Genomic DNA, 20383 nt, shown 5'->3' on the forward strand with positions numbered 1-20383 from the left:
TCTGGAACCAGTGGGAATATGGCATTCCCAATTATTGAGGTATATTATTTTTTAGGAAATTATATTGAGTTCATCTTGTAGTATCAAATGGGCTGGTTATGTTTTTATTTTGTCACGTGTGACATCTACATAATACAGGTACATAAAAACACACGTGTATTCGAATACGTTGAGTCAAAATTTAATCAAAAGTAATCGGTGAATTTTCGGAGATTTAAGATTTTGAGCTAACGAACATTAACATTTTTATTTAAGAAGAAAAAGATTAACTGCTGTAATGTCATCCAATTTGAGATAAATGCGCATATGTCCACGTTTGTAAGCGTAATTTGCCATCAAAAGTTGATAGAATGCACTGTCATAGACAAGGAGTCTATCTGTCGAGTTTCAGTTCGATCGGATATCGGGAAGATATGATATGATTTTTTTATTTATTACAATAACATAAACATGTAAGTTTGTGATAGACAAAATATAAAATTATATAAGTACCTAAACAAAACCGAAACCAGATCTATTATACTTTTTTATGTGAATACCGCACAAGAGTCCCAACTGCTCCCAATCGTCTGCAGCGAGTGAGACTATGGCATCCCAAATTGGGGTTTTGTGAGGCTGAAGGTAGTCGGGAGGGGAAGGAGATGGGGAATAAGAAGGTACCTGGCTTTTTTTTACATTAACTCAGGATTTTACACAGGAGGCCCTGAGGAAAATGATTTCCCTTAGGGCCTATATCATCTCTGGGGATGCTGTACTGGACGGGAGTCCGCACAAGACTGTAGATTTAGGCGCCGGGTCCAAACCGTGTCTTCAACCGATGAGAATGCTCCTTTACGGCCGATGATGATGATAGTAGTAATATTGGTGATGAAATCTGCCTCCCGCACCCAGGCTTGGTGAATGGTGGGCACTGGGTGTGCTTTCATCTCTGCTCGCTTCTGGTGTTTGCGGTTTTCCAAAGGAGGGCCGGCTGGTCTCGAAGAGGTAACACCAGAAGATCTTGGAGCAGCAGACTTGGCGAGGTGAGGCAGATGTTGAGCAGGAGTCACTTGTTGATAAATAAAACGCTTGGTTTTGGTGGTAAAGATGAACTGATTTATTTTGAATTATGGGGCTGCTTATATTTAATTAGCCTGACTCGCGCCCGACATTGGGCTAGGAGCCCAAAAGTGGTGGGGGGTTGTACCCGCGCCAACAATGAGTTTATAGCCTCCGACAAACTGTTGCATATTCATCTTGTCGGTAGTACTGGTGATAGTAGTCGCTTAAATTTGAGAGTTAGAAAAGATTTTGAGCGCTTACATGAATGACAATTACATAGTTTAAATGCATAGGAGTTATAGGAATGTGTATCTTGACAACTAGATTTTTTGTTTGTCTTGACAAAAATTTTATTTATTTTATTTTATTTTATTTCATTTCTTATTTTTTGTCGTATCTTGATACGACAAAAAATAAGAAATGTTTGTAAAATAAATGTGTAAAAATGATCTCAAGCGATCAAATTTGTAAAACATGTTAAGTTAGTATTTTTCCGAGGTCCCCCGTAACATAGCGCTCAGAAAGAGATAAGATTCACTATGCTACGAGGTTCCTGGATTTTTGTACACGCAAAAAGGGTAAAAAATATTGTTCAAAAATGGGTTTACATATGGTTGAAAAACAGCTTTTTTAATATCTCCTCAGCGGTAGTATATCGAAAATAGTGTTTATTTGACTACCGCCGAGGGGATGAACAAGTAAAATATACATATTTGCAATGTTTAAAAATTGATTTTTCTATGTAAAATTTACATAGAAAAAATGCTGGACATTGATCCACGCGGCAGGTAAGCCGGCGATGTGGTATCGAAGCCATTCGGAGTCAAAGTTTTCAAGCCGCTTGGGCCGAAAACTGGACAAAATGACCAGTGGCGGGGAGTGGTGATTTTGCCAGTGGCGTGGAGTAGGGACATTTTATAAAAGTAAACAATTTTTATGAAATTAAATAATATGGTCAACTACGTCCGTTACAGATGCTGTATGGAGGGTCTTTTTGAGGAGAGGAAGAAGTGAACATGGATCTTCAAGAGACCCATGTTGTAGGATGGAGGAAATAAAGAGGCTGGCAAATCACTTAGCATAACTCAAGAACGAGTCGTAGAAGCAACCCGTTCTCATGTGACAAATGTCAACCATGTAAATGTCAACATTCCAGGCACCGCCCCCAAACATGCGTCACATACGCGAAAACATCACCGCACGAGCGGTTCCGCCTGAATCGGTATTGACGGTTGTTAATGATTTTGTTTTTCTCGGGGTATGTGAGCAGTTTATCGTTGATCACATGTTCCATCACCATGGATAGAATAGATGCGATCGCTATGGGGCGGTAGTTGGCCAGATTGCAGCGGTCACCCTTCTTTGGAATAGGTTGAATGACCGCTTTTTTTTCAACTAGATGGTACAGAGCCAGATTTCAGGGACATTTTGAAAAGCTTCGTCAAAATTGGAGCTATTTCTGCAGCGCACCTCTACAATATCAGGGCAGGTATTCCGTCAAGCCCGTTAGCTTTAATAACATCGAGCCCCCGTGAGACGCATCGGGATGTATGGGATTACATCCCGATGCCGGATCCTCAGCTTTTTTAAGAGGTGGTAGACAGGATTTGCATAAATTGCGACCTATTGAGCCCGCAAATGACCAGAACGCTCTGCTGCCATGCGGGCAGGCAGCCAGCTTTTTGCTGATCTGCAGGTCGTGCTCAAATGTTTACCTATTTACGATTATCTTGCATTCCTTTGCCATTTTGATATAATATCTGATCTGTTTTCCGAAGTTTGAAACGTGTTGTAGGCTCGGTATGCCGCGTTTCTACATCAAACTGCTTCGGAGCATTGTCGACTGAACCACGGCTTTGAGCCCACAACAATTTCTTTAACAGAGGATTGTATGAAGCCATCCATTGCGGATGTGATGACTTCACCAATTTCCTGGGCGCATCTGTAAGGATCCGAAATCTGAAAACAAATAGCTGACAATGAAAGCTTTAAAATTTGCCCACAGACCAAACCAATCTTTTGACCTATAGTGCCAAATTTTTCTCTTCAGTCTTTTGGCAGTCTGAAGTTAACGGGGATCGATGTCATGACCAGGCAGTGGTCGGACGATCCTAAAGGCGCTGTGATTCCAATCCTGTATGCGTGTGGTTAGAATCAGGTCTAACAGAATAAAGCGGTGAGTCTGGAGCCATTAGCTCCAATTCATGGCAAAGGGTGAAGGATTCCGCCTGTCGTCCAGCCGAGTCTGTTGAACCGGAGAACTTCAACCATGGTTCGTTATGAACATTTAAGTCCCCCAGAACAACAAACTCGGCCGAAGTGTAGCAGAGCAAGAGATCATCAATAGTATCGCTCAGATGTGTGTCTGATTCACTGAGTTTCGGAGAGCGGTACAAAAATGCGTGGAGTCTTGGCAAGGTTGACGAGTTCCCACATTACATCAAATCTGGAGTTTTCCAGATTCAACAGTCGCATACAGTTGATGTCAGCTCGGCTATAGAGACATACACCTCCTTTGGGTCTGAACTTGCCTGCAAGGCTGAAGCCCGGGCAGCCCAGATGGGAGGCCTCTAAACGCTCGGCTATCAGCGTTTCGGAAAGGAAAAGAGGGTTGAGATGTTATGTGAGAAGGTGATGGTGAACGGAATTTAAATCTGTGTGCGGGCTGCGTATTTTGGCGAAATTCACTAACAGTTTTAGCCCGCACTGAGGACTCCTACTCGCCGCTGTAAAGACTTAATTGTTGTATGTTTCTTATTCAGGATATTATTCCTTTTTTTAAAGTTAAGGACAGGAAAGGAAGTCCTGTGAAGGAAAGGGTATGAGAGGAAGCTGAGGATTAGTGTATCCTGGAGTGATGGGCGTTTGAATCCAATCCACCCATTGCGGTGCAAGGTGATGAGCTGGGAGAGTCCGGCTGGAGAAGTCAGAAAATGCGCTCCAAACCGGAACAACCCCCGCGCGGGACCTCTCCGGTCACAAGCCGGCACAACAGCAGCGGCGGGGTTTTTACACTCGTTAATGGGGCAGTCCACCAGTGGTGATTCTGTGAGTTGGGCCCCCGCACTACCGAACGGCCCGGACAGCGGTAACCGGTTGTAAAGGGTCTCCCTTAACCGACATCTCCCAATCCGGCCTGCGACACAGAAGGTGGGCTGACGCACCCGCCACCAAGACCCGGACAAACATGAACCATTAACCATGAAGAAAAAAAACTGCTAAGTTACCAAACGTAGTGAACCACTTGGGGCAACCTATGGCAGAGGTGTTGGTCATCCAATAAATGGTTTCCAGGGCGGCGATACCCACACCCGCCTACCAAAATGTTAATGCTATTCAGATCTGGTCACCGAACACGGCGAAAGCCATTTAAGCAATGTTTCAATTCTGAATGGTGGTCTTAAACCAGGGCGATACTGAGAGTAGAGTATCTTCTACTCTGGAAAGTATGGCAAGTATACTTAACCACTCCAGAGTTTGAGGGTCGTATATGACCGGGAGTCCATATTTTATAAAAGTATTTTTAGCTTTTTTTCTATCAAGCGAAAATACAAAAAAATTTTGACATTGAGAAATAATAATTCTTTCCAGTTTGTTTAAAATATTTGTACTGTAATCCATTAATAAAATATTAAAAATAGCCAACATGAATAATTCATATTTTGCCCCGCTATCGTAACAATCGGTTTAACTTATTTGTTATTTTTTATTATATGAAGGAGATAAAAGTGAAGGTACAGTTTTCTTACAAATTCCCCAAACAAAACGAAAGTGTTTTCGAAATATGGAGTTCTCTCAATTTTTCTATGATTGGAGTAAAAAATGTGGTTAGCGTTTTTGACAAAATTTTTCATGTTTAATATTACAATTTTACTATTTAGAAATGGTCATGTTTATTTAAAATACATACACCGGAAAGATAATTTTATCCAGTTTCTAAAACAAATATAGCATTTGAAATACACAGAAAACATTGCAAACTGAACAAATGTGATAATTGTACTGAAGGGTTAGTGACCAAATGGCGGGACATCCCCTCCAAGTCGCCAAAAATTGGGGACATTGTTTTTTCATATATCTGGAAGGAGTAAAGATATTTCTCCTTGAATATTGGCATAAAGAAAAAGCATTTTAAACCCGGGTTTAGCACCATTTGACCTAAATATTCTGCAAGAATTTGATTTGAATCTTGGGTGCCATTCGATCACACAAGTTTGTGTCAGCCACACCATGGGCTTGCTTTCGAAATCACATATATGTTTGTCAGCCACGGGTAAAAAGTTCATGTCAATGGTATGGATTCTTTAATTAAACCTTTCTCAACGGAGGAAATTTTCTCTATTGTTTCGGCGTATTGTTCTTTACGAAGCTCGAACAGTTCTTCAGCTGGTCGAGCTAACTGAGTCTTGGAGTTGAGTGAGGTCACAAATATAGGTGCAAACGAATATAAAGATTCCACTTTAGAAAAAATATATGAGTTGGGCATTTTTCAAAATAAACACATCATTTTAGAACATTCATTTATTAATTTTATTACAATAACACAGTTATAAAAAAATCTTCTTAGTACTGAACAGGGGGTTTCAAAATTCTTGTTCCAAGACGGGACTTTCCCAAAATACAACTTAAACTGTAAATATATTTTGAGACAAAAGTTATAATTTAATTCAATGTTAAGACATTGTACGACTATTCTATCAAATCTGAGCTCAAAAGACTTAAGTAACCTTTTGTAACATGTTGGGTTTTCAAAAGTAATCTAATCAATCTAAAAAAATATATAAAGCATCACAGCTTAAAATTAAGAATAAAAAGCATTCAATTTATAGAGTATGTAATTTTAAAACATATTTTTAATCAGGGTTATCCAACCAGCGTGACAGGAGCACAGTGGACACCTGGAGCAATCATACACTATACATCGCTTTATAGCAGAAATACGATCCTGGAAAGTTGGCAGTCATTCCATGCCAAATCTATTTCCTTACAAACTTCTATAATTTCCATAGGATTAAGTTTTAAAAACAAAAAAATATATATACAACACACAGACAGTAATAAACAAGTTTTCATATAATTTTGGATTGGAGAATTATTAAAGATTCCTGTGTGTTGTTTTCTTTGATTATTGGCATATGTTATTAATCAATCAATTTGTCCAATTTATGACACAGGAGATTTAATTTAGTCATTGAACACAGTTTGTTCTCGACTTGTTATTGTTAAAATACTTACGTCATATTTTTTTAATGATTATTTGCAGTGCGTAAAAATCTTCAAATTAAGTTGCAATCAGGTTTAATTTATGGAAATTAATTGTATGTAAGTTAATAAAATTGTCTCGTAAGTTTATTTGCTGGACGTATGTCGAAACATTTCTGATCGCATATTTATTGAGTTAAAATTTAAATAGGCCTTTATAGGGAAAAGCCGTAAGAATAGCGAGGTACAAGTATGTAATATGTATAGTGCTCGGCTTGGCCCTGGCTTAAGGAATACATACTCCTTCCATGTTGAAACTTTGGTATTAAAATATTACTACATAATACACTCAAACTTATAATAAACAAACCTTTATTAAATAATATGTATTGATTATGACACTCGTGATTAAGTTACTTGCATTGGTAGTGTTTCAAAGAAAGCTAACTTTAAATTATTAGGGACAATCTACAACATTTATAATATAATTCATGTCGTCTGTTAAACGTCGCAATATTAAGGTATGTCTCGCACACGCGCTATATCATCAACGTGTGTAAAATTTGACAATAAAAGCATTCCTTTTTCATATTTTACATTTTTTGTTAGTTAAGAAAACAGGAGCGCTGCACAAATAAAGGATTCCAAACAAATTTAAAACATTCAAAGATTGAAAAACAAGACTTGTCTTATCTTTTAATACAACTAAAACAAAAATTATGAAGAAAAAAAATCACTTTGTGTGAACCACTAATTAATTGATTTATTGAACTGTCATGTGATGTTTTCAATAAAAATTAAGTTTATATTATAGCTAACAATTGGTTGATATGAGTGAATCTGGTAGACGATAAATGTATCAACATTAGTGGTGCATACAAAGTGATTTCTTCAATTTAATGTCAAACCACAGAATGATGAACAAATAAAATAATAATAATAAATCTTTAAGATAATAAAAACTGAAATTTAAATAAGTTTCTTATATATTTCAAATTATAAGTATGCACATAACAAAGAAAACAATGCATAGAATATGTACTTGTAACTAAACTAGTGAATGTACCATAACATTGTGACAAAAATGGCACCAATATGAAAAACAAAAGAAATAAGTAATAAAATAACAAGAGACTCGGTCCATGTTTCAGCTGCACAGCAGTCGGCACGGACGGGAGCTTATAATAAAATAGGAGTCTGCAGAAAACTTCCAAGACTTTAGTGACCACTGACTTCTGGTAAGAGGTAGATAGGTAACTAATGATACCGCCAAACACATCGGAGGACCGACTACTTCTTTGAAACCAAAAATAACATAGCTTGGTTCATCAGGTACTGATAAATGCGGTTTTACATACTGGCCCATGACATTTGCAATAATCACCAATAATCATATTGCTAATGCGTCGATATAAACATTATAAAGCAAACATAGATTCATTGGCTTCGATAGCTTCTCGACATCATAAAAATAGAATGTATAGGCAGATTAATAAATATACCAGTTCAATAATACTTTCCATTGTCCATAAAATGGAATGCCTATAAAAATAATACTCTTAATTTGTGAAAACAATTCACAATCGAACAAATGCAAGTTATTTCCCATTATTAACGAGATCCTTCAACTATTTCAGGATTAGAGAAAACAACACGATACACTGCAACGAGTAAATCCTTTTTACACCGGAATAAGTAAAAGATTTAGTAACATTTGGTCCCCTTATAGTGGTGCTTTGTTCACATTCCCGATTGGAGTGAACTATTCAACTTTGACCGTCTAAAGGAGGGTATCGTTTGTGTATTTTTTGTGGCCTTTTCTAAACACGGGCCACTTTTAGACTGAATGGAATAAGGCAAACAAGTTTATTATAACAGGCACAATAATATTAGATATTCTGAACTAACAACAGAATCTATTAGAAATAACTTTATCACATTGAATTTTAGGCCAAACACAACTGCAAACTAAATTGTTTGTTAAAGCCAACATGTATACAATCCCGTACTTGATAAGGTGAAATTTTTATTAATGCCTTTAACTAACCTAGTAGAGGTAATATCCAAAGGCAAAACGAATGTACAAGTTCGACACTGCAATTACAATGGTACGATTCTTCAACACTGCAGAAGCGGGGGTTTGGCCTCTAGAGGTTAATGAGATAGTTAGATATTCCTTTTGTTATTTCAGAATAGACTTACTGGGGAAATTCTAAAACATTACAAATAGCAACAACTACACAATATGTTTAAAAAAATATGACTATCATCATCATTTATAATAGAAAATAGAAGTTTTACCAAATATTTTACCAAATCATGTATGTACATAAATAATAATAAATAAACGCCCGGGTTGCCGGCACTGAAATTTAAATTTAATTTAATTTAAAAAATACAACACCAAATTCACACATGTAAATATTGAATTTCTTCACATACATAAATATAGTTATTCCTCACATAAAAGGCAGCAGATTTAGTAAGTATAATAAAATATAATATATTGTGCAACATCAGCTAGATTGATCAAATAATATTATTATAATCGGCAGTATGGCTGTTGGCGCTCCGTTCCATAAACAGTAGGATATTATATAAGTGATGAGTGTTCGTTTAGCCCTTGCGAGCGTCCTCCATGCTCTCGAGCTCTATGATGTCCTCCTTGGGGATGTCTGTGTCGCCGTAGCCCCACACGGCGGTGATGTCCGGGTTGTGGTGGTCGATGACGAAGCTGCCGTCGCCGTGCTTCACGGCGCGCCGGGCAATCATGTCTCCTGATACGGATTTTCCTGAAAAGACAAGGCATATTAGTTGTTGAGTTGATTTATTCAAGACAGTAGATTCATTTCATTTTATTTAGAGTGCTCTAGGACCAAGGAGACAGAATTCAGATGTCTTTTCTTATCCTTTTCCTGCAGGTGCTGTTTATTTCTTCCAGTCCCGAATTGATGTCGTGCAAAACTTGCAAAAATAGATCGATCGTTCCTCTATGTGTTTTACCACAATTTTACTTGATCGATCGTTCGGTGCCAGCGTACGCTTCTGACATTAATTTTCATTAGACATTCATGCACAGCGGTAATCTTTTTACTTTCTAGTTTTCGATCATTTCAACCATAACCTCTGGAACATTGGATCAGAAAATCCTCAGACAGTTTTGCTCAAATATCATAATAAAAACTACGGCTTTATTTTTTGTTATTATTGATATATTTCATGTCTATGTCATTTGATGTTTTCCCAGAAAAGCTCAAAAAAAAATTCTTCCGTTTGGGAGTCAATTGTCAAAAAAGTGCATTTATTTCTACAACCGAAATAAACGAAAGAGGTAATCTAAAGGTGTTTTCAAAGAAAAAAGACTTAGATACACTTACGAAATCTTCTAGTTTGGCAAATTTAGTTGAAAGCGTCAGTTGAAATTTAATTTTGACAGTCACAGATAATTTATTTGGTGAACTTCCCGATGGGCAAGATGCGTGAAATCAAAAAGGAACTCTTGTTAATTTTATCAGCCAATAGCAACCCTGAAAGGTATTGCGTCACAAAATATAGAGATAAACTTAACAATACAACTTGATATAACGAAATCAGCGAAGAGCGTTCATTTTGTGGCAAAAGTGTTGTCGTAATTTGTTGTGTGACATTAGATAAAAATGTAAGATTTTTTTATCAATTGTTACTTTATAAACGATACGCCGCTTCAGAGCAATCTATATAAGTTTGCGAGAGCCCGTATCTAAAATATTGCTAAGTGTCCCAAATTCGTGTTTGAAAAATGATCTTCACAAAGCTGTAAATAGTGTATTGAATGTTGGTGGGAACTTGCTGGAAGAAAATTTGGCTCTGTGCAGACCAATAAAAGGTAAAAAGCAATGCTTCTTGCGATCTTTCTACTGCGAGATAATGCACTTTCTTTTTGATAAATATTTTCTTAAACCAATATTTTTTTGTTTCCGTGTGCAAATAGAATTTAAATTTTTACACGTCCTGTCTAGATAATACATGGTCGATGCTCATAACCCCAGAGTAGCAATGTCGCCTTAAAACCTTAGGCACACACATTTGCGCTCTCATTCTTGCATCACCTATGTCACTCTTCCAAACCACATACATTACATTAATGATGGTAGAAGTTAAATTTAAAAAAATGTCATGTTATTCAGGTTTTTCTTAAAAATAAAAAGTAAACAAATACCTATGTAGTATATTTCGAAAGTATGTTATACTAAAACATAATATGTAGTATATTTAGAAATTACTGACTGTCAAAAGCCCATCCGATCTTGGCGAAGAAGTCGATGAAGGCGGTGGTAATGTTGAAGGTATAGTCTCCGAGCTCCGCGGTCTTGTAGTCCCACGGGAACACGTGGTGGTAGTTGTGCCAGCCCTCTCCCAGCGCTGCTATGGCCACTGCCAAGTTCTCCACCGGGCTAATATTCCTGCAATTCAACATTATATCCATTAATAAACTATAGACAAATCTTTAGGGCCTTTACATTACACAAATAATAAAATTTTTGTATTAAAGAAGAATGCATAGTATATATATAATCACTTATTGAAAAATTGCCCAGTTTTTGGGGTGGCGGATTAATGCGAGAGTATTATACTTAGACTAGTAGTTCTGTGAACAGTAGACCTTGCATTCAAAAAAGAGTGTTTCTAATTTTATCTTATTCAATAAATCAAAACCAAAATTTCCTCTGAAATAATACGATTTTTTAAGTAGGTACTTAAATATCTACTTACTAAATTTTAAACCATAAATGTTTTTTGTTACAAATCTTTAATTTCAAATTAAGAAATTATGCAATTTGTCCGAAGAATTCTTTTTTCAAACTTTCTTCAGGCCGGAATATTCCGATTTGATAGCTCATAGTTGGAACCACAAATTTGCGAACTCTGGCGGGATAAAAGGTGGTATCCAACAAGATCACCATCTTAAACCGGAATGTAACAAGTAAATTTATAGAGGGATGAAATGCCAAATGGTCGAGTTAAAACAGGACTTCGCTATGCTCAGTCAATTAGGTTATTTATTTATTTACGCCTATTAAGGCTTTTACATACATATACAGAGTGTATCGGCACGTACCCGACAAACTTTAACCAGCTATTCCTTAGCACATTTGGAGTAAAAAATGTTATGGGCACTTTGCTGTCCGGTAACATTTTTTTTCTTTTAAAAACAAAAAATAAATAAAATTTCCACACTCCGTTACTGCCCCCAGTATAGGGGTAAAGTACTTGGCAACGCCGCGCTACTGTCATCTCTTTCACACGTATTCTGTCTCAAGTCCCGTGTGGGCTTTTATAAGCAAGTGTGTCGAAAACCATCTTCGCTCTTTCCTACACACTAAATAATAATAGTTAAAAATGAGACGAATGATGCCATACCATTGTGATTGTAAAGCGCGCCAATACGTAAGTATACAACGAAACTCGAATAAGAATTGCCAGGTGGGTTTTTTAATCGCTTTAATCTGACTTCAAACAATACTTAAACACGTAAAAATTTATTAAAATATTTCCAAGTATTATTAAATATAATATTACAGTACAGTACTTTGAACCTTCGCAATAAATTTATTTGATTTTAAGTTTAGTTTGTAGAACTCCATTTCAATTTAGAAATTTTTTTAAATTTTTAACAGTATTATTATTAAATTTATAAAAACAATGTGTTTATAAACAAGTTCTGCTAGTTGTAATTATTATTACGCGTGACAGCTGTTTCACCTTCTGACGGCATTATCAAACTGTGGTGAAGCCACTTACAGACGACGTAAGTGATAACTTTCTATTTTTATTATCCTGGCTTTATTGATTTCCGAGTAAATTGTCGTAAATTATTATTTGCTAATTCCTATTATTGCATTGTTTAAAATTTCACTTAATGTCGTTGGTATTTCCAACTGATGACTCAGGGGTTTATTTCCCTGAATAATTAAGTATTTTGGGGTCTAATTATCATGCATTTCATTACATCCGATATATCTACACAATTTTTATGTTGAATTGGGGAAAGTTTTATGGCTAAGGGAAGGAGTGGAAGGTGAGGAAGTACCTGGATATTCAGATCTGGTCACCAAATACGGCTAGTCATTTCAAGCAACGTTTAAATTCTGAACCTGGATATTCAGATCTGGTCACCAAATACGGCTAGTCATTTCAAGCAACGTTTAAATTCTGAACCTGGATATTCAGATCTGGTCACCAAATACGGCTAGTTATTTCAAGCAACGTTTAAATTCTGAACCTGGATATTCAGATCTGGTCACCAAATACGGCTAGTCATTTCAAGCAACGTTTAAATTCTGAACCTGGATATTCAGATCTGGTCACCAAATACGGCTAGTTATTTCAAGCATTGTTTAAATTCTAAACCTGAATATTCAGATCTGGTCACCAAATACGGCTAGTTATTTCAAGCATTGTTTAAATTCTGAACCTGGATATTCAGATCTGGTCACCAAATACGGCTAGTTAATTCAAGCATTGTTTAAATTCTAAACCTGGATATTCAGATCTGGTCACCAAATACGGCTAGTTATTTCAAGCATTGTTTAAATTCTAAACCTGGATATTCAGATCTGGTCACCAAATACGGCTAGTTATTTCAAGCATTGTTTAAATTCTGAACCTGGATATTCAGATCTGGTCACCAAATACGGCTAGTTATTTCAAGCATTGTTTAAATTCTAAACCTGGATATTCAGATCTGGTCACCAAATACGGCTAGTTATTTCAAGCATTGTTTAAATTCTAAACCTGGATATTCAGATCTGGTCACCAAATACGGCTAGTTATTTCAAGCATTGTTTAAATTCTAAACCTGGATATTCAGATCTGGTCACCAAATACGGCTAGTCATTTCAAGCAACGTTTAAATTCTGAACCTGGATATTCAGATCTGGTCACCAAATACGGCTAGTTATTTCAAGCACTGTTTAAATTCTAAACCTGGATTTTCAGATCTGGTCACCAAATACGGCTAGTTATTTCAAGCATTGTTTAAATTCTGAACCTGGATATTCAGATCTGGTCACCAAATACGGCTAGTTATTTCAAGCAACGTTTAAATTCTGAACCTGGATATTCAGATCTGGTCACCAAATACGGCTAGTTATTTCAAGCACTGTTTAAATTCTAAACCTGGATTTTCAGATCTGGTCACCAAATACGGCTAGTTATTTCAAGCATTGTTTAAATTCTGAACCTGGATATTCAGATCTGGTCACCAAATACGGCTAGTTATTTCAAGCATTTGTAGACGGTACCTACCAGCGACCTACCAGCGAACAGCAAAAAATAATTATTAAGTTAATTTCCTTATTATGGCAACATTCTGTGTTCAACACAACGGTCCGTCAGTGCGCCGACCGAATTATTCTTGATTTCCCTTTTGTCCCGACTGGTTGTGCCTTTTAGAATACCGTCTACATTCTAGAATCGTCCATGTAAAATTTATTGTAGCGTATAACAATGTGTTCAAATAAACTCAGTGAATTTCAATATTCTTTCATTAAAAACAACCTTCTGATATTGAGAGTCCTTTAGGATCTGTTTTACCCAAAACACATAAGTAAGAAATCCTAAATTGGTGACCCGACGTTTCACACGTATTAACATTATTGTCATTCTAAATTACGCGTATTTATCATTATTGTCATCTGCCATCCAGTCGAGACAGCGTGGAATCAAGAATCCTGAGATAGAGTACCCCTCCGTAAGTAACTTTAACTATTATTATTTTCTCATAATTAACGAAAATAAATGTTCTCAGTATCGTTTAAGATAAAGCGCATCGCGCGACCTGCTATTAACAGCAGCCCAAAACCATGGTGTTTACAAGCATTAATATGCAGTACGAGTTGTCAATTTAACGAAATACCTACAAATGATTAAAGTCTTTTAACTTTTTTTAATAAAATGTCCCAACTAATCATACAATATACTTGTTTCTTCGAGCATTAAGTGCGTTTTAAACTTAATTCCAGGAAAGATCGACCAGCTACATCCAGTGGAAGACGGATTGCGTCATCCACCACATTTCATCCGCCTACATGCAGAAAGACGATTTGCTTGGCGAATTCCAGTTTTCCTGAGTCATCCTGGGATTACAAGTTCCAGAAAGAAAGAAGAAATCATATTCACGTCACGTAAATGTTTAAACAGTTTTTACATATCCTTCATTTCCACATTTTTAAAATTAAAGTTAATATGTTGCATTGATTTGACGTAAATAATAATGCATTTCAAATAATATGTTGCATTGATTAGACGTAAATAATAATGAATTTTAAATAATATGTTGCAAATCAGCACATGTTTGAATAAAAAAAATCTTCTAGAACTTTTGGAATATTGTAACTACAATATTAGAGTTATACCTACAGTTGATTAACATGAAACTACATAATAATATAAAAGATTTTAATAATTTTATGCAGTTCCAAAAAATATTTTATGAATAACGTTGAATGTTTTTTAAAAATAAATTCATATTTTGCAAATATTTCTAATGATTTTACAATTCTTGCAATTTTAACAATCCTTAAATAATTTTTAAAATAATGTGCATGAATCTGAAATTAATTAGCAAATTTTAAATAATGTGCATGAATCTGAAAAACATCTTAACAAAAACATGTATGATTCTTGAATTTCATTATATTATTAATTATTTGACATTATTGATTTAACATTATTATTCGAAATCTTTGAAAACTAATTGGTGTGGACATTTAAATTTTTGGTTTGCGTCTTTGATTATCCACGCAGTATTTACAAATATTATCAACATAAATACATAGATGGTTCTAAACATATGTATTAAAGTTTTTCTGATTTTTTTACTTGATAGTGAATGGTTCAAGATAATCTTATGTTAACTAATTACATTTTGTTTAAATACGTATTTAAATCTTAAGCCTTACATGCATTAAACTTGTCCATTTAAATACTACGAAAATGTCAGAATGATATCGGATGAAGAAATTCCCAACTTGAAGAAAACATTTGAACCAACTACGAATAAACTGGATACAAAGAAAACCGAAAACATGGAATCGTCAAGCGGAACTAATCCCGATTCAAATATCAATTATGTAACAGTCAGGTTACCACCATGCTGGAGAGAAAGTATATCGCTTTGGCTAGTACAGGCGGAAGCGCAATTTACTAACTCACGTGTTAAGGACGACTTTACTAAATATAACATAATTATTGCAGCGCTAGATTCTCAGACTTTACAATGCGTTAGCGATATTGTCACAAAACCACCCGCAACTGACAAATATTTAAGCCTCAAAGCGGCACTTATTGACAGACTGCAAGATTCGTCTGAGAAACGACTCACCCGACTACTTACTGGAATCCAGCTGGAAGATCGGAAACCAACCGGACTCCTCCGACACATGATGGAACTCGCCGGACCAGCTTTAGCGGACAGTGCTATAGTGAGAACACTCTGGTTGCAGCGTTTTCGCAACACGTCCAAGCAATCCTGTCAGCTTTAACCGACAATGACACGAATCAGCTCGCGTTGGCGGCTGATAAAATAATAGACGTCTACCAGTCATCCGAATGCAGTGCTGTAGACCATCAAAATAAACCGGGTACCTCAAAAAAGGAAAATATGGAAAATTCTATATTATTACAACTTCAACAGCAAATTTCCGACCTTACACATGAAGTGTCACGTTTAAAAATGTCTCAAAATAACAACTTTACAAACTTCCGTGGACGACAAAGTCAGAACCCACGTCGAAATAATTCTTACAACAATTCATCACAACAGAATCCCGCTGGAAGGCCGAGGTCCAGGTCTCGCGGTAGATCACCCAAGAGGAATCCTGATGGATTATGTCATTTCCATAGACGTTATGGCGAAAAATCCTTCAGATGTTACCAACCATGTAATTTCAAAAACAAAAATTCGAGAAACGACAACGACAACCTCTCAGTAGGGACGTGCGAGATTCCGAGTAACACATGTCGTCTCTTTGTTTATGATCTACAAACTAGACAAAAATTCCTAGTGGACACTGGGGCGGACGTTTCTGTCATCCCTAGAAACCCGTCATACAACAAAAATAACATCACTTCTGACAACTGTCCAGCTACACTATATGGTGCCAACGGAAATCCCATCAAGACATATGGCACAAGAACTGTAGAACTCGATTTTGGCCTACGTCGAGCACTAAAATGGCGATTTATTGTGGCTGATGTATCAAGACCAATCCTAGGTGCAGACTTTCTTCATCATTTCAACCTGACGGTGAATTTAAAAAAGTCAACAATCGCAGACCAGTCAACAGGATTAGTCATAAAAGGAATAACTCATAAGGGACCTACATCCGGTATTTCAACAATTTCTTCATCGCAAAAATACCGTGATATTCTAAACAAATTCCCAAACTTAAAAAGACCTATCATGAAGACATCAGATGCCAAAAAACACTCAGTGACCCACTGCATCGAAACCCGAGGACCACCCGTTACCGAACGAGCCCGCAGACTAGCACCAGCCCTACTGGAAGCGGCGAAGAAAGAGTTCAAATATCTGATGGAACAAGGGATCTGCAGGCCTTCTAAAAGCAATTGGGCCAGCCCGTTACATATGGTAAAAAAACCCAACGGCGAGTGGCGTCCTTGCGGCGATTATCGTCGTCTTAATGCTAAAACGATCCCGGATAAATTTCCAATACCTCAACTTCATGATTTTGCACACAAACTTGCAGATGCAACCATATTCAGCACAATTGACTTGACCAGGGCTTATCATCAAATACCAGTGGAACCTGAAGACATTCCGAAGACTGCCATCATCACACCATTTGGATTATTCGAATTCACATCCATGCAATTTGGTTTATCAAACGCAGCGCAAAGCTTTCAACGTTTTATGTATGCTGTGACAAGAGATTTGGACTTTTGTTTCGTATACCTTGATGACATCCTGATTGCTTCTAAAAATGAAGAAGAACATAGAAAACACTTGGAAATATTACTCAAACGCCTTGCTAAATATGATCTAGTAATCAATATTAACAAATGCCAATTTGGCGTACCTACAGTCAACTTCCTGGGACACACAATTACACAAAAAGGAATGTCGCCTATCAAAGAAAAGGTGAATGCCGTCATAAATTTTCCATTACCTAAAACAGCAAAAGACTTGCGACGTTTTTTAGGCATGTTGAATTATTATAGAAGATTCCTCCCTAAGGCTATCAACACTCAAACTAAATTATTTGATTGCATTGCCGGTTATAAGAAAAATGACAAGAGGGAAATAACTTGGAATCAAGAACTGACGGACGCATTCAAGGAATGCAAACAACACTTAGCTGACGCAGCATTACTCGCACACCCAAATACCGATGCTAAAATAGCTATAATGGTTGATGCTAGCGACATAGCTATGGGTGCGTCATTACAACAGTCAAATGGCAATTCTTGGGAACCTTTAGCATTCTTTTCCAAGAAATTTTCACCAGCGCAGCGAAAATAAAGTACCTTCGATCGAGAACTTACTGGTGTTTTCGAAGCGGTAAAATATTTTAGAAGTCACATTGAAGGTCGAAATTTCACCATCTATACAGATCACAAGCCAATCACCTTTGCTTTTTGCAAGAAGCGAGCCTCTAGCTCTCCACGTCAAGAGAGACAGTTGGATTATATTGCCCAATTTTCAACGGACATCAGACATATTTCTGGAGAACAGAATATAGTAGCGGACGCACTATCTCGAATCGAAGAGATTAACAGCCCTACTTCTATTGACTACAGGCAGATGGAGAAAGCGCAGTGTCAAGATGACGGACTTATGAAGGCAAAAGATGACACCGCCCTCGCCTTACGTCAAATGGTGATTCCTGGCTCTGAAGCTTCAATATTTTGTGACGTATCAACGGGCCACATCAGACCATTCGTACCCGCTTGCATGCGAATGCAGGTAATCGAAAGTGTACACAATGTTTGCCATCCTGGCATCCTGGGAACGACAAAGACAATAAAACAAAGATTTGTTTGGCCTAACATGGCGACAGACATAAAAAAACTTTGTCAAACAGTGCATAGCTTGCCAAAAAGCTAAGGTCTCTCGACATACGGCTGCATCATTAGCAACGTATTTACTACCAGAGGATCGATTCCGTAATATTCATATCGACCTGGTTGGACCTCTCCCAGCGTGTAACGAGTACCAGTATATACTCACTATGATTGACAGGTACACACGATGGCCCGAAGCAATCCCTCTGAAAGATATGACTGCAGAAACCGTCGCTACTGCACTGACGATACATTGGATTGCCCGTCATGGAACCCCAGATACCATCAGTTCGGATCAGGGCAGACAATTTGAGTCCTGCCTCTTCAAAAAACTAACCGAAAAATTTGGAATAAAGCATTCTAGGACCACCGCGTACCACCCACAAGCTAATGGTATGATCGAGAGGTGGCACCGCACCTTAAAAGCCTCTCTCATGGCTTGTGGCGATCGAAATTGGGTCGAAAGCCTCCCACTAGTTCTACTTGGTTTGAGAGCAACGGTACGTGAAGATCTGAAGTGTTCACCAGCTGAATTAACCTATGGTAGAACCCTTAAATTACCCTGTGATTTCTTCACAGCAACACCACGCGAGGAACCAGACACATATATCGGACGGCTACAAAATACGTTCGAAGCCATTAAACCAACTCCTGCCAGTGTTCATGGTACAGGAAAGTTTTTTGTCCACAAAGACCTACCTAGCGCGACACATGTGTTCCTCAGAACTGACGGTGGAAGAAGACCACTGCAGAATCCGTACGAAGGCCCATACAAAGTGGAAGAACGGAATGAAAAAACATTCCTAATTACTGTAAAAGGAAAACCTAAGCGTGTCACAATAGACCGCCTAAAACCTGCTTTTGTTCCTGCAGAAGAAAATGTATCTGTTCCTACATCTGTTCCAGTATTACCAGAAATAATCAGAACCACAAAATCTGGTCGAAGAGTTCATTTCCCAGACAGATTAGGACAGTTTAAAGCATAAAAAGGCATTTCTTTTTCTAAAAAGTAAATAAATGATTTAACCTATGTACTTAGATATGTATAAGCAAATCTTATATACCTATACTTATAAATTGCACACTACGCTAATGTCCTAAATATATAATAGCTTAATAATATGTCTTATATTGTTCATGCAAAACAATGTATCACATATTACCATTAAGTATATAACTGTACAAACATGTTTTTTATAATTTTAAAAATATTCCGCAAGCGATAATAGTTTTTAAGTTTTTTTATACTTTCACCATTCCGCAAATAGCGAAGAAATTGCAACTTGCATTTAAAATAATTACGCTTTACGCGTTGAATCCTTGTATAATTTTAAGCTATAATTTTAAGCATTTTTAGACTATATTTTTTAATATCAAATTCACACGATAAAATTTTTTAATGTAGTAATATAATATAACATGTGATAATTTATGTGATAATTCTATCCTAATGTTTATGTAAACATGTAAATGTTATTTGGCATTTCATAGGTAATAACAATAGTTTACAATGGAAATAAAAATGGAATATGCCAGACTGGATGAGAACACTGCCCAGTAGGGTGTGTCAATTATTTCAACTTCATCAATTATTGAAGAGTCACTTACCCAAATGCTGATATGTTGTAAAATTATACTGTTTGTAAAATTGTACTGTAACTGGAACGAATGTTCTGTTGTACAATAAAAAAAAAAAAAAAAAAAAAAAAAAACTTTTGAATTCAGAAACGCCTGATGTCTCAAAAGTTGCGTCTTACAAAGAAAATGAGAACTGCATTTAAAATTATTTTTAAAAAAATGGTTATTAGCTCGCTAAAATGCATTGAAAAACAGAAAAAAAACCTAAAACATGTATTTTTAAATAATGGTAATTAATATTAGTTTCACAATAATTTAACATTTTAACGTTAGTTTATTATTAAAAACTGCGTATAGTTGACAAAATTCAAATAAAAAAATCAATTTTATTAATGCAAGTAAATCTACAAGAATACCGAAATTAACAAAAAAATGATAAAAATCCACTTAAACGTTTTCCATTGACATTAAGTTTGCTTTAATTTTCAATTATTGG

At 36.5% G+C, this 20383-nt stretch overlaps 1 protein-coding gene across 1 annotated transcript in view; it reads right to left on the bottom strand.

Moving 5' to 3' along the window:
• Nucleotides 1-5547: 5547 nt before the first annotated feature.
• Nucleotides 5548-20383, bottom strand: part of LOC149420823 (acyl-CoA Delta-9 desaturase) — a 109348-nt gene continuing 94512 nt past the window's right edge. Inside the window, exons 6-7 of the mRNA XM_089635569.1 lie at nucleotides 10510-10685; nucleotides 5548-9035 (exon numbers count right to left, since the gene is read on the bottom strand). Of these exons, the coding sequence (XP_089491695.1) occupies nucleotides 8860-9035; nucleotides 10510-10685 (352 nt within the window). The 3' untranslated portion in view covers nucleotides 5548-8859. The remainder of the gene's footprint in view (nucleotides 9036-10509; nucleotides 10686-20383) is intronic.

Source organism: Hesperophylax consimilis, chromosome 9 (genome assembly GCF_061612785.1).
Source record: "Hesperophylax consimilis isolate HC1 chromosome 9, BYU_Hcon_1.0, whole genome shotgun sequence".
NCBI classification, from domain to species: Eukaryota; Metazoa; Arthropoda; class Insecta; order Trichoptera; family Limnephilidae; genus Hesperophylax; species Hesperophylax consimilis.